This window comes from Ruditapes philippinarum, unplaced genomic scaffold, assembly GCF_026571515.1.
Source record: "Ruditapes philippinarum isolate M1 unplaced genomic scaffold, ASM2657151v2 ctg2861_1_1_1_1, whole genome shotgun sequence".
NCBI lineage: Eukaryota > Metazoa > Mollusca > Bivalvia > Venerida > Veneridae > Ruditapes > Ruditapes philippinarum.
In genome coordinates this window covers 146,569-162,478 of record NW_026855811.1, presented here as the reverse complement: position 1 = coordinate 162,478, position 15,910 = coordinate 146,569, and the positions used below count along the sequence as shown (strand labels likewise).

General features: G+C 31.3%; 1 protein-coding gene across 4 annotated transcripts in view; it reads right to left on the bottom strand.

The window, feature by feature from the left end:
• The window catches only part of LOC132744455 (deleted in malignant brain tumors 1 protein-like), a 36,493-nt gene that overhangs the window by 9,224 nt on the left and 11,359 nt on the right, over nt 1-15,910 (bottom strand). For 3 of the 4 annotated variants that reach the window (XM_060733171.1, XM_060733173.1, XM_060733174.1), the window contains exons 2-13: nt 13,458-13,552; nt 12,957-13,116; nt 10,647-10,807; nt 8,634-8,792; nt 7,642-7,789; nt 7,201-7,370; nt 5,139-5,298; nt 4,388-4,551; nt 3,511-3,669; nt 3,196-3,352; nt 2,795-2,961; nt 613-772 (exon numbers count right to left, since the gene is read on the bottom strand). In XM_060733171.1, coding sequence (XP_060589154.1) covers nt 613-772; nt 2,795-2,961; nt 3,196-3,352; nt 3,511-3,669; nt 4,388-4,551; nt 5,139-5,298; nt 7,201-7,370; nt 7,642-7,789; nt 8,634-8,792; nt 10,647-10,807; nt 12,957-13,116; nt 13,458-13,552 — 1,860 coding nt within the window. Of the gene's footprint in view, nt 1-612; nt 773-2,794; nt 2,962-3,195; nt 3,353-3,510; nt 3,670-4,387; nt 4,552-5,138; nt 5,299-7,200; nt 7,371-7,641; nt 7,790-8,633; nt 8,793-10,646; nt 10,808-12,956; nt 13,117-13,457; nt 13,553-15,004; nt 15,739-15,910 lie in introns of those variants that run through there. The other variant, XM_060733172.1, reaches the window with a different exon arrangement.

Genomic DNA, 15,910 nt, shown 5'->3' with positions numbered 1-15,910 from the left:
ACCATATCACATTTGGTTATCATTGCTGAATATTGCACAGCCATTGCTTCCTAGATGGATTACATGGCAGTGGGGACATTTCAATGGACATATGTCCTATGTACGGTGACAAATTTAATTTCAGTTCGCTTTAGCATGTTCATTTTGCATTATTTTCTCACAGCATATTCAATTTCTTTCAAATAATTACTAATTAAATCGTTTAAATGCATTAGATCTAAAGGGATGTCTAATGTCAAATTGTTTGCTAGACGTTTTTGCAGTTATCTGTTAAGACCTAACGAAACATGGAAAGGAAAAATGTAAACTATCAGATTAATGAAAGAAAAACATGAAATTAGTTACGTTATAGGTCTAATAATTAGGACTAACTGTTACCTATGTAACAGTTCAAATTTCTTAGTCACGAGATACACTTGCATGAACAGTAAGAATATCTCCCATTTGCCTATGGGAAATTAACATTACAAAACAGTAAGGCGTAATAATATAAAATATCATTGCGTATAAAACTAGACCATCATTATTTTCTTAGTCTGACTCCATCAAAATTACGCATGTTCATAACTGAGCAAATATGCAATTTTGATATCGATTTACAGTGGTACTTACGTAGGAAGTCCAAGCATACGACAAATAAGTAATGCTTCAGTAGAAGTAAAACTATTGTGACACACAGTTCCCCATGTTTTGTTGACCTTTACCTCTACTCTACCGTGATACGGTCCATTTGTTCCGGCTAATCTCACGTCCGTGATGTTCAAGTGATATCCTTTAAAATTTAAAACGTAAATAATATAAAATAATATCATCTCCGAATATAAAAACAACTTTGAATTTAATGTATATGAAATATTTTGACGAGAGAAATTTTCCAACAAAAAACGTAATTTAAACCTTTTCATTGGCTTTATTCGTATTCTTATCGATTGATCATCTTTGCTAAACCATGACTGAAATAAACTCTAGTTTAAACAGTTACAATGACACGTTTTTGAATTTTATAAATAATGTTAATACAACATAATAAAATATACTGAGGCACCGTTGTTTCACAGATGTATATTCTTATCAATCGTAAAGATTCTTTCAACCACATCTTTTATTTAACATGTTTTAGCATCTGAGACACAGATTGTTTCTTGAATAAAATATACTTATCTATAACAATTTATCAAGGGTTACATTTTATAATCTATATGTTTTGTGTTAAAATGAGAGTACATGAACAAATGTTTCTTGGCTAATGATTTTTTGAAATAATGGATCATAACAGTTTAATTGATGCGTAAACGTGGTAAAAATAGCCGAGGAATAGAAATCAACCTTTTAAGAAGACATCCATAAGTTTAAAGTTATGGATGTCGATAAAAATCCAACAGTTAAGATTTTTAAGTATTCTTATAGCATGTATGGTGGCCGCGAACATCAGTTATGGTATTACATTGTCACCACAAATCCTTATAAGACTTCTGGGTCTAAGGTTCGAGATTCGAGCCTGTCTTTTCTCTTCCTGAACAGATGCTGGCTGGATTTGGCGGGAATATACTGCCTTTTAAGCATATCCAAAGTTTATTATATTCTATAAGATTTACGTCCGGGAATCTTGCTGTCCTATCCATTAAACCAAGTGTTGGTGTTTAAGAAGTGGTCAGTGTCATCACCTTTATCACCTGCATACGGTCGTGCATAAACATCAAATTTCATTGACGTATAAACTCAGCCGTCAGTGTGACGTACGCAATAACGAGTAGATCCATTTTCCCATAAGCGCTAGTACCCGCCCATACTATGACTGAATCTCCACCAAATCGATCATGTTCGATACCACAAACGTGTGCAAAGAGCTCATTAGGCCATTCTTCAAACTTTAGCTCACCATTCCCATAAGTACACACAGAACCTTGAGTCATCTGTGAAAAGAACTCAGGCCAAGTCATTTTGAGTCAAAGTTAAATGGTAAATGGTTTCTTGCTAATTCCAAGCGGTGTTTTCAACATTCTGCTCTCTCAATGGGATGAATATTGCAAGAAGGCTGTTATGGTCTCAGCAAAAAAATTCTAATTACTGCATACACACTTGTACCGTTCGGCAAGCTGCCATATAACGCTGTTGGCATACAGAATCGGTGGCGCCGAACTTGACAAGAAATGTGTTTGAGCTTTAGTGGTAAAGCGTTTTCGACCTCTGGCATGCAAATGAAATACAATTTACAACATGCCACTTTAAGCATTCCACTACCCCCTATTCAACTCAGCCTCACTTTCGTAACTTCAACGTCAAAGAATGTGTATAGTGTCAAATCGCCTCTGACTGAGTGACGTATATGGGTTAAACTTTATCTTGAATTGTGATTAAATGAATGACAACAATGATACATAGCAAACTGTAAGAAGTATATCATACCTGGCACAAAAGCTCTGTATTAAAAGTATACTTAGCAACACAAATATATTCATTTCTCAAAAGCTTTCATTTTTGGTGTTCTGTTACAATTATTAGAAATCACAAATTGCAATAAAGCTTAGTCACATTTTGCTTCCTTTGCACTTGGTCAGTAGTATGATTATAGTTATTTAGTAATTTTAAAGTATTCAAAAACTACCAAATTGTTTACGTTTTACAACTTTCATGGACAAAAACGTTTCACATTCAGTGCTTCTTTCTGCAAGGTAGTAAGCATCTAAAAAGCAGTTAATTGATTAATTAAATATGTTTAAATAAATATGTGCCAAATATCAAGAAATAAATTCTTTGCTGAGACTTTATGCGCCTTTTAACATTTTAACATTACCTGTGCACTCTACTGCAACGTCATCATAATGTGTACAATTATTTGAAATTTCGTATCTGCATTCGTTTATATGTGACTCTGTGCCATTACATGTCATATTGCTGATGTAAATTGGACCGCTTCCAAATTTACTGGAATGCTTTGCCTTGACGGAAAACTTTTTATATCTAATAAGAAAATGATCAGGTGTACGAAAGAAACTGCATGAATAGACAAAATAGAATTTCTTCTACCGACATATATTTTTAAATGATTAATTTGGTACTGAAATCATATTTTGTTGTAAAATAATAATTATATTAAAGCATTAATTATATCATCTCCGTAATCTGATAACCCATGTTTTAACTTATGAATAGACAGCACATAACATAAAAATAATGTCAAATTAATGTACTTACTGTAAACCAAACATATAACATACAACTTGTGCATCAGCAGAATCAAATCCTGTACCACAAATTGTTCCCCATGTCCCGTTTACTTTCAGTTCAACACGTCCTTCAGTAGGAATATATCCGTCTTGCAGTAAAACCTCTTCTATTGTTAATGGGTATTCTGTAAACAATTATTTTTCGTTAATCGCGACATCATTTTTAACAAGAAAGTTTCATTCTGATTTCAAAGAATCTTGACAATATCATACCACTAATGTCAGGAAATATATAAAATGAATCCTTAATGTAGCGGATTTCAAAACATATTATATTGTGTACCCAGATATGGAGTGCATCTTTGTTTCTGAAACCAGCTTTTATCTTGTTGACATGTCATCGTGACTTGTTTTGGCAGAGATCCAATATGACATGCTATAGTTAATTCATTTCCGTTGAATGAAATAGGTTCTCCGTTATAAATTGTAGGTACACCACATGCTGTAAATGATGTAAAAATACTTTATCAAAAAGCGTTCAATGCAGACAATGTACATTGTAAAATATATATTTGTAAACAAAAGCTTCATTACAAGAAAAAAAAAAGTTTTTATAAATATAGTCGTGTCAGCTCTAAAGTTGTTTTAACGAACAAATTACTGACTATTTACGCAGGATAAACATTCGAAGCGAACCCTTCCACTGGTATAACATTCATAAGTTCTTTAACAAAACATTTAAGTTATCTCTTAATTTTCTATGCCAATATGCTCAATATAATAATAATATCTGTCATATGTTGCGGTTCGAATCGGAATATCCGTCCCGAGGTGACCCGCCCATTGGGCGGTAACGACGCTTGCATTTCTTGCATATTCTACCATATTTCATTATATTTTAAATTCTTTATCTTTATTTTCAATGGAAATTTATATCATGACAACCGTAACTACTTTCTAACAACAGCGTATGAAATTGCAACTTCATTCATAACGGTAAAATGACGTCATCCTAAGCGTGCTTTTGTACAGGACGCGACTCATCTGGCACCCCAAGCCATTTCCGGCTTGGGTAAAACTAACGGAAACGCCAGTCTGCTATGCAAGAAATGCTTAGATCAGGCATTGAATAGTTACTTTTAAATATTTATTATTTTAAAATGTTTCAAAGTATTTCGATATCGGATATTACCTCAATTCATCAATATGCAATAACTTACATGTACAAGCTATAGACAAATCGTACGTATGTGAAGAAGATCCATATGGTGATTTACCAGAACATTTGCGTATGTGACTCTGTTCACCATCACAGTTAAGTTCTCTTGATAATATAGGTCCTGTTCCTTGTCCATATATTGCAGATTCGAAATATATTGCCAAACTACATAAAAAACAAGTCATTTTTATATAAAAAGCACATAGTTCAATGAAATTATAAACGCATTTTTTAATATGGTTCTGATATACACAATTTTGAACATGATTTTGCCTTTTCTTAAGTCGACAAGCATCTTAAGAAGAACGTTTGGAAGAAATCTAAAATGAACGAAACAGTTAATAGATTTTCTGCCTAGAAATAACGATATGATCTAACTTTATGTAAAATAAAAAATAAAATTAAATGTCGACTTAAACGAAATTTTCTTAAAACCATAAACTTTTTTGAAAGCATACGATGCGATAGAAAGATATGTACAACTACACTTCGGCACTTTAGTTTGCCGACTTTGAAAGATTCTAGAAATTGGCAAATACAGTTACATCTATGAATATGTTATTCAATCTTAAAATACAATCTTACTTTCAGCTTGATTCTCTATCTAAATTTATAACATAATATTATCAAATCGTTATACAAAAATGGCCACTTTGATTTGAATTTTTGGGTTTGAAATGTTCGCTTCATAGGGTCTGACCTTCAAATTTCATTCAAAACAACATTTTTGCGTTGTTGTGTTTTATATTTACCTTGCATTGTGCGTCTTACATAGTGTGCGAGCATCATACATATCAACAAATCTCGCATCAATTGTTCCCCATTGACCATTAACAAACAACTCTATACGACCATCATAAGGTCCTGTGCCATTAACAAGTCTGGTATTTGTTACCAAGTTCATTGGCCATTCTAAAAATAAATTTATAGGTTAGGACATAGAAGTGTATCAAATCATGGGAATAATATTGTACTTATATCAATTACCATATTGGTCTATCATCTATCTACAACGGTTGGATCTACATATTTTCTATGTATTTTAGTGTAGTGCTGACTTGAAAATAAGTGACACTGAATATACATCTCACATAATGTATTTATACCATTATAGTAGTTTATTTAAATAAATAAGCTACAAAAGAGAACATCTCAATTTACAAGCATTAATATTTTAACATCACAACATGATCCCTAACATAATACACCATTTTAACTATTTATTATGACTTTGTAATTGTATGCCCGCCTACTGTTATTCACATACCAAAGTTTTTCAATTCGATCTAGAACATAAGAATGATTTTAACAATATGAGAACATAGTAGCGCAGATAATTTTCTTTTGTAGTTTGGTAGTATCGGATACAGATATTTGATAATTGATGTAACATTAACGAAAATTGATGTTGATGTGTATAGGAGGCATATATTGCCACCATTTTTTATGAAAAAATATAAACAGTAAAAGACCAGTTTATGCAAATTTGGCATCAAAGTGTCTAGAAAATGTAAATCTGATTTATATTATATTACAGTACTAGAATAATACCAGTTTAAAATATGTTTTTGTTATATTGACAAGTGCAGGAAGTGTTATCCAAGCTCAGTTTATTATCTTATGACATTTGATACAACATTTCTATAGAACATCGCGTTTGTATGTGTTGTGAAAAATATTAAAAGATGAGTACCAGTCCGTTTTATGCCCTTCTAACACGACCCGCTTTTTCTCTTTTGAACATAGAAGACCCGAAAGTGTGTGTTATTATGCAATAAAATCACTGTTGGCGTTCTTTGTCATGTCAAGTCATCATTATAAACATGTCACGTAACCATTAAATATGCGACGCGCTGAAATAAGTACGGAAACAAATCCGGCACAATTTAGATTAACATTAGGAATGGTAGCATTTATTTGCTAATGCCGTGTTAGAATCGAAATAATATATCCAAATCGGTGATTTTTTCGCTTGATAAAATCACTGTTTGTCGTTCGGATGCGCATCATTATATATAATTCCTCGTATCCGAACTCCAAACAGTGATTTTATCGAGCGATAAAATCACAGTTTTGGATATACTATTTCTTAATTCTAACACGACTCGCAATTTACCCTGTTGAAAATAGAAGAATCGAAAGTATTTGTTATTATGCAATACAATCACGTTTCTATATTTAGACATGTGACGTAATCATTATATACATGTGACGTAACCACTTAAATGTGACTCGCTGATATAAGTACGGAAACAAATCAGGCGTGATTCAGCTTAATATCAGGTATGGCAGCATTAATTTGTTAATATCTGTTAAAATAGTAATAATATATCCAAAAAGATGCTTTTATCGCTTGATAATCACTGTTTGTCGTTTGGATGCGCATCATTATATCACTCGGACTACACCCTCGTGATATAATTCCTAGCATCCGAACTCCAAACAGTGGTGTTATTGAGCGATATATTATTTCTGAATTAAATTACTTTTAGATATCAAAGCATTGAAAGTTTTATTTTTTGATCGCAAAGGAGAACCATTAATAAATACAATGTATATAATATTTCATTGTTTAACAATAATTGAATCAAAAAGATTGAAAAAACGTATGTTCAGGTTGTACTGTTCAATTGTAAAAATAAATTTGATCTTTACTATATTTCCAGAAATGTAGACTTAATATTGTATATTCGATGTGTTGTGTATGGGCCGGAGGCCTTTGGGTTAAAGCTATACTATAGAGCTATTGGCGGGAAAGAAACTGAATTCAGATAAAGTGTACAATGATAAAAAGTAATTTAAATAAAGAATTACTGTTACAAGCGACGGCAACATCTCTGTCGTGATCAGTACATGACACTTCTCGGCTGTATTTGCATTCATCTATATTAGTTTCATAGCCATCACAATCTAAGTTGTCTATATGTATTGATCCTGTGCCCGATCCGTAAGTGATTGAGTTTCTGTAGTAATCTCTGTATGAACTGAAAAATATATACCTTAGGTCGCTGAACTGTGAACGTAGTTACAAACCAATATTTATAAATGATCGATTTAATTTAGATAATCATTTATAAAATGTGGTTTTAAAATCATGTTGAATGACGTTATAATTTCATTGTACAAAAGTATATTGTAAAAGTAACAAAAAATATTAAAAATGTCACAAAATGTCGCTACCTTTTAGGCATGACAATACAGGGGTAGAGTAATATAAATTTAACTGTATTGACATATGAAACCAAAATACCACACCTTTGGCCAAAAAGGATATTGCAAATCGCTTTAGCTTCATAAAAGATAAATGATGTGCTGCAAATAGTTCCCCAAGTTCCACTTTTAAAGATCTCGACTCTGCCATCATACAATCCAATTCCGTTTACCAGTCGGATATTTGGTGACTCTATAAGGTCATTATTATAATCAATGGTTAATCATTGAAAATCGTTATTTATATTAAAAATGTGTTATAAATACAAGAAAAAAAATCTTTTGAATCCTCACTTTATTATATAATTAAGACAACTATGAAATATAAGGTAAACGAAAACAATAAAGATACACTAAACTTCAAACATACAAGCTTTCTTTGCATATACGTTACGCAATTGCTAATTTCAGTAATGGATTAAGATTAAAATAATATACATTCCCCACAGGTTGGGTTAAATAATTAAGAAATGTTTCTCATAGGTTCCAGATTAACGTTAGATAAAACAAAATATATCTGTTCCTTTTGTACTAAGGACAGATACACTTGGTGAGTAATTGCTTTTCTTTAAAAGGCCTATTATACTCCAAAAATGCGTTATTCATATTTTTTAAAGCTTGTGATGTTCGTTGACTTGTTATATTGTCCAAAATCATACTCATTTGACAATTACCTGAACCCTTTTTGTTTATTTTATATCTTGACGAAAAGAACATTTAAAGTGATTAAATATTTGATATAGAAGTCAAAATACTACTTTGTTTCATTTTGCTACATTTCTCACAAATAATGTCGCATTTAGCGCTTCTTTTTCCAAGTGATAAGCATCAAACATGCCCTGGAGCAATTATATAAAAGTAATAAAACTCATTTTGCATTTCTAAAGAGTGAAATGTTTATTTGTTTCAGAAACCTTATGTACCTTTAAATGATGTTTCATTTCTGGTTTTCATTAGATACTCTTGGATAAAAATGCCATATTAGGACGTTTTGATTGATTAACTTAATTAAATTACACATAAAATCGTGCTTTCACCTGATGTGCAATTTATTGTCGGAACAGACCAACTTCCATTTTCACAAGTACTTATTGTAATGTTTGAGCTGTACCCATCTATACAGGCTATTACGATGTTTCTTCCATCAGCTGATATGGACTGTATTTCTCCATTACGTATTTCTAATTTACCACATTCTGAAACAAGGTATAAAACAGTTCCTTCTACATTACCATGGATTGACTGTAACAACTGCTAAATCAATGAAATAATATTCTAATTCAGTCAGTACACACTATGTTCTCTATAAAGTACATGCATATTCTTTCTTAAAAAAAATGATCTTATACTCATTTGTCAACTTCTTTAAAATCCTGTATGTTGTAATTGAGGTTGTTAACACACTTAAGTGAAATTTTATATACATGTATGTATATAATTATGCTTATAAAACAATTTTCAAAGATGGAAAAATATGTAAAATATGTACTGCAAATATGTGTGCACATTATATGTAATCATTAAAATATATGCATTCATTTCTTATTGAAAACAAATGACTTAGAAATTAAATGTCAAATTACCTCCCTTTATTTCCATCAAATGTTAAATTGGGTAATATCTTTATAAATAATGCTTTTTGGAACTTCAATATTTATAAATCTTAAATTGAGCATCATATGTATGATATAAAACCATAAAAAATCGTGTTACATGATCTTAAAAACCCGGAGTAAACGGATACTTGCATATCATTGTGTCACCAAGGCTGAAAATGGGAGTAATACTATCAATGAATAACGGTAACGTTAACACACACAAGTATTAGACGGAAAATTCCCGCATTTGCCCTGTTCCAGATAACAACTATTGGGTTTAATTACGGTAAAGTCACATACACGAGATTTATATAAACTTCATTTGCATGTTATAATTCGTATAGAAAGTTTATTGTTACCGCGAAGTGTTCCTATTAGAATGATTTTCGAACAATATTTGATAAGATTTACAACAATTCTTTTAAAACGTTTACCGAAACTGTAGAATGCTTGTTTTGTAGGCCTCCGGCAAATATGTTTACATATTTATAAAATGCAGCTATAAAACAAAGATATTTCGGGGTCTTTAATAAAAGAGTTACGTACTGTTGATAACATCATTCCAAATGTTGTTGTGAAAGAAGTTGAATATTATAAAATGCTATATAACAATAGCACTGTTTGTAATTCTATTTTGCAAAAAGAAGATTTATATAAAATATGCTCGCAAATAACCAGACACTGGCAATCGACATTGACCCAAATATTCGCCTCTTTTTAACTGTTAAACTGTTTACCCATAAAAAGGAAACTCTCTCTCTCTCTCTCTCTCGAGGTTATCCTGTTTGTTTAGCTTATACTTATTTATTTTTGTTCAATCTTGTTAGAAGCTTTAAGCGGTTTTTACAGTAAATGAAACATTCTCGTATCTGTTTCAACAAATACTAAGCCATAAGTGTAAAGTTTCTTGCTGACGGTAATAGCTTGCCAATGACGCGTTTTGAACCGACGCGGCCGGCGCTTCTTAGATTACTAGTTCAACGCGTTAACCGCACGGCCACGCCACCACTCTGATCTTGACCGTTCAAATAGCCGGTGTAAAATTTATATATCTCACGTTCGATTTATTTTCGTACGAAAGCATATACAATGTTGACATCAGTTAATAATTCATTGCCAGTAAATTCTTTTTTTATTAAAATTATCTATCAAATTAATCGCACAGCAATTTTCTGAATAATAAATTATCGACTGTGTCATAAAAAGCGCTATGTTTTAAAACGCAGATTTTCTTCGATACAATTGGTGCAATTCATACAAGCTGTATGAACGGTTTTCCCATAAATGATAGAAATAATTGAAACGTGAGAATGTTCTTTAACATTAGAAATCAACAGTCACAATGTTAGTAATTAAATATACATTATAAATGTATGTACCTTCAAACATTTTAAGCGACAATAAGATTTAATCAAATCTTTTAAAATTCTTTACAACATAAAAGAAACTTACCACTGCAAAAAATGCTGATATCCCTATCATGTGTACATCCGGCATTAGGAACGAACTCACAATCTTTTAGGTGTGATAGAAAACTGTAACACACAAACCTTTGAGCAAATATCGGTCCTATGCCTGGTCCATAAAATGCACCTGATTTAAATGCTGTTGCTCTGGAAAACATAGACAAAATAAATGATGTTTATTTGATCTCACCTAGAATGCCATATCAAATAAATTTCATTGGAGTTTAAGGAAATCGGGCGAGCTTTATAAAATCTTCTTTGACGACTTTAGTAATTTTTCATATTACTTAACGAACGTGAATATTTTATATCACTTAGCATAACGCATCTAAAGCAATGAAAACGAGAGCTTTTGTACGCCGATGTTAAATTACATGTCTGAATTATGATAAGCTTATTTTTCATTGTGGAGTACAATAGTGTAGGTTATAGTTCCCATATAAGAATTACATACAAATTTAGAGATAGGGATCGTCAGCGACCGCTGCATTTATTTTGTATACAAAGCTAATATGTGAACTATAACCGGCATACAGTTTAGTTTACCCTGTCCCTTTTTGTCGATCCGTCTCATGCAACGTACAGCACGCCCATAAAGGACCCCGTAGAGCGTCGGGGTAAACGTTTGACTGTTGGCCGAAAAGCTACATATACCGAAACAGACGATTATATTTTACTAAACATATGTAGAATGTCTTAATATAATAGTATAATTTGTGGGCTACAAGACGTTACAACATCCACAGGTCATGTCGGACGAATTAAATTTTAACCAAACAGGAGATGATGAGGAATTCTCTCTTTGGGGGTAAATAATATTTCACCGACGCAGTCACTGATAGTGAACGCACCAAAGCTCCTGAATTACGAAAAATTACAGTTTCAGACATTTTGTTAGTTCAGTTGTGCCGGTCATTTTAAAGTCCAACATATTGTGGTCCAAGGCTTTTTGTTATATACGACGGCCGCCCTTCGTAAAGACAGATATCTTTATAATTACTGTTTGTTACAAATCTGTCGGTCTTGCAGCTAGTCATTTTGTAGAAATTGAGCTATGTAGTGAAAAAGCACGATTTCTGCTTCAACTGGCTATTTATAAGCACGATATAAACATTAACAGAACACATGATTTAAGCTTTTAGAAACATTCTTGAACTAAACCGTCTCATATTATTCATATGCACAAAGGTCCCTTTTCATATATATAGATTTACTGTATGCTGTCCCCTCCCGCATGCATTAGGCAGACATATGATAGATGTTAGTCTGTAAAATAGGTTTGCCTTTTTTCAGACAAAACAATGAGATATGACTGTTTCCTGATATCTGTTAAACTGGTAAATAACATGCACAACATGAGCCACTGTGCTAAACCTACATTTGGACAACCATTTATTTTTTTGTTCCTGAATTTGCTTGTTTACATCAAGAAATTGAGAAATATTTAGGGTTTTTCTATTTTTTTTAACATTTGAGAATCGACCATTGCAGTAGCCAAAACATTAATCCCTCTATTTGGAAACTGCCTTATTGACTACTATAGAATTTCACTAAATGATTTTACTTAATAGGTATTGTGCACAATATCAATATATACATATTAGCGGAGCAAAAATGTGAAAATCTCGCAATAAGGATTGGATGAAAAGCACAGGAAGGGACAGAGTGAACTATCATGAAATTTATTGGTCGAGGACGAGTTCACCGCTGAAACGAGGCCATAGAAGATGTGTTATGAATTTGATATGAACTTTTGTATTCTAGAAATATAAACGAGGCTAAATTGATAATTTTTGGTCCAATAAATTTTTTGTTGGAACATCACTTGGTGGAAATTCTTATCAAACATTGGTAATATCTAAAAAAAGTATGAAATAAAGAAGTATATAATTGTAATATAACATTGAGAACAAGAGACATCATGTGATAACATAATTTGCTACCAAAGGTAGATAAATATAAACATTATTTTGCTCATTCAAAATCAAAGGTTACATAAAATCAGCAACTTATTACAATCCCGCTAATACATGTACCTGAAGAAAGATAAGTTATAATACATACCTTGATATAAACCTATTGATTACAAATAAAAGTCAAAATGATGTGTATGACTAGGTGTTGAGACTAAAAAACAAAAAAAACAAAAAATTGAAGCTAAAAGGTACATGAGAAAATGGAAAGCCCTCTCGTGAACAATGAAATAACAAAAATTATTTCTACAAAGCTTAACTTGAAAAGTACTACTTTCCTTCTGTTTTGATACTATGTCAAGAGTAACTTGTGTTAAACATACGTAAGATTCATCATTTTGCACATGACTTGTGCGTCATAAATATCAAACGAATCATCACAAACGGTTCCCCAAACACCATTGATGCTGATTTCTACTCTCCCACTATATGGTTGCGTCCCATTGACTAGCCGTATACCATTTACATTTAATTTCTCACCACCTGTATAATACAATGTGGATACAATACAATTATTTTTAACTAGAATATTCCAAAGAAATATTTTAACAAAAATTTTACTTCACAACATGTCCTCACATTGAAAACAATTCCTCATCACATCTTAAACATTCGGGAAAGTCATATAGAGTTAACTGATAATGTAACACGAGTTAAGGAATCACATTAAGGATGCAGATGTCTTCAAAATAACATTTTAACTTAATAGGTGTGATTGACTTGTCCATAGTTAAAAGGTGCCAAAATTATTTAATTATCTAAAGGCATTTACAAATAATTTTAAATAATAAAATGATATCATTTAAACTTCTTTTATGGTTTACCTGCAATGCTTCTAGTTAAAGCGTGTAAAAGTATAACCCAAAACTGCAATTTTATCGTTGAGAAGTTGGCCTTTTTCATCTTTATATTTTCATGTCTGAAATAACAGTTATTTTTAAATAACTTATTACGTAGCTTGTCATTAATTACATAGACTGTGATTAAGATTAATTTAACATTCCATGATCATTTTATAAGTGATTTAGATGACAATTCAAGAACAACAACTGTAAGACTTAAATAAACCTATGTCAAAATTCAATTGAACAATACAATATTGAGCGATAAAAAATGAAACGCGTTAAAGCTTGTGTCTTTAACTACTTTTTACTTTTGAATAAGTACCCAAGTTTTCTCATTATACAGAAAACGAGTTCTTTTTATGACGGTAATTGCAACTATAAAACCATAATTACCCAGAGTCATTGAATCGAAACCCTTTACTTTCATAATGATATTTCAGTTTTTTTTAACGAAGAATTACTTGTAGTTATGAAAGTAATAGCCACCAAAATATATAATGGATAACTTATATATAACACTTAAGGTTTTTAATAATGTCTTTTAATACAGGTTGGATTGAAAATATGATAAGATGCATACGTTCTAAAGAATAACGATATCTTACTAGTATCGAAAAAAAATCCATAAATTGTTTTGTTATACCATATATTTTTTATGTATGTAGTAATGTCCGAATTCTTTTATAATTGAAAAGTGTGTGATATCATTATTGCATAATTGGTTGTCTGGTTACCTATGCTTTACGAGGGGTTATCCGCAAATTCAGGCACTCAGAATATAATCCCTCTTTTATCGCAAGACACAACGCCACGAAAAAAAATCTTATTTTGACATTTTGCACGCGCTCTGTTACGACGATGTTATAAATCACGTCAGTAATATTATTTGAATAACACATGACTCTCGGGGTGATAGTTGACTGTGTCAATTCTAGAACTGGTGTATTATCCCAAAGACGTACGCAGCAGAGGGATAAAAAGCCAATTTATAGGATGTTAATATCACCCTATAAAAAGTGATTAATATATTGTTATGCTATAATATACATATGCAGTCAAAAGAAAAACTTTCAAACGCTAAAGAATAAGTTTGCAAATTCGAATTTTCGCAAACACAACTACCCTTTTTAAAATAGGTTGAATACAAAAAATTAAACAAAACAGTAATTTGGATAGAAAAATTCGTCTATTGGCCGTTTATACAAAGATAGCACAATAATTAAACGCTGGGCAAGCTTTCAAAGTGCGGCGTCCATGGGATTTTTCCATTTTCCCATTGGGTTTTAAGTGTCCCATGCTCCATTGCTCCCATGCTCCAGTGCAGGTAAACCCCCTTTTCATTAAATGAGAGAAATATCCGTGGAAGAAAACATTATTTTTTTCTAAATAATTTAACATGTGTTGATTATTATGTCTTATAATGAACTTAAAAATATTAAAGGAACATATTTAAAGAAATTTGAATTCTCCCATTGACAGAACAAATTCATTAAGGAAATGAGAGAAATATCCCAAAATCAGAATACCCCATTTGTGGTGGACTTCTATCGTTTGTATATAAGACTGAAAGCAATTCCTTGTTTTATCCTTACCAAACCGATATCTTATATCATTTTGTATTATTGAAATAAACAACAACATTCTATAATTTTACTTTATTTAATAAAACTTTGAATTTTTAATCCAGTTTTCATATTGATTTCTAATAAGATTTACTTCACAAATAAATGGTAGTATTACACTCCAAAAAGAATAAATTTGTATCCCCATTGTGTCGATTTAATCAAATAAAGACGTTTCTAAAAGTCCTCAATAAAGCCACTTGAACCTTTATAAAGTAAATGTTAAAGAGCATGAGAAACTCGAGAATTTAGAAAATATCATGAAACATGAAAGAGACATGAATTCGTAATTATATCAGAACTAATGAGGAGTAAGAAATTATGACTGTGTAGTTTCAATATAATACAGTTAAATAAAAATTACATAAGAGATCATGTGGAGTATGAAATAAGACTAAGAAGCAAATAATCATTATTATACGTAAATAATAATAATATAATATTAACGTTATATTTACATAATGAGTCAATGCCTACTTAAAATCAAAAATATGAAATAATGTATGTTGAATTATATATGCAAACTATCCGTAAATACATTACATGATATAAATAACACAAATAGAAATAATAGAAATCGTGACTTCCCGACACTATTACAGCTTAATGGGAGAATTACATAAGGATACTATGTAGATTTACATTTTATTTTTTTCATCGCCCAACTTTGTCTTTAGCGTGAAAGAGATAGTATATGAACATCTAAGGAAGGATGGTGAAATAAATAAAACGGTCGACCGAACAAACTTGTCAATTTTAATATTATCACTAGATGTAACATGATTTTTCATTTCATGAAATGTGCTTTTG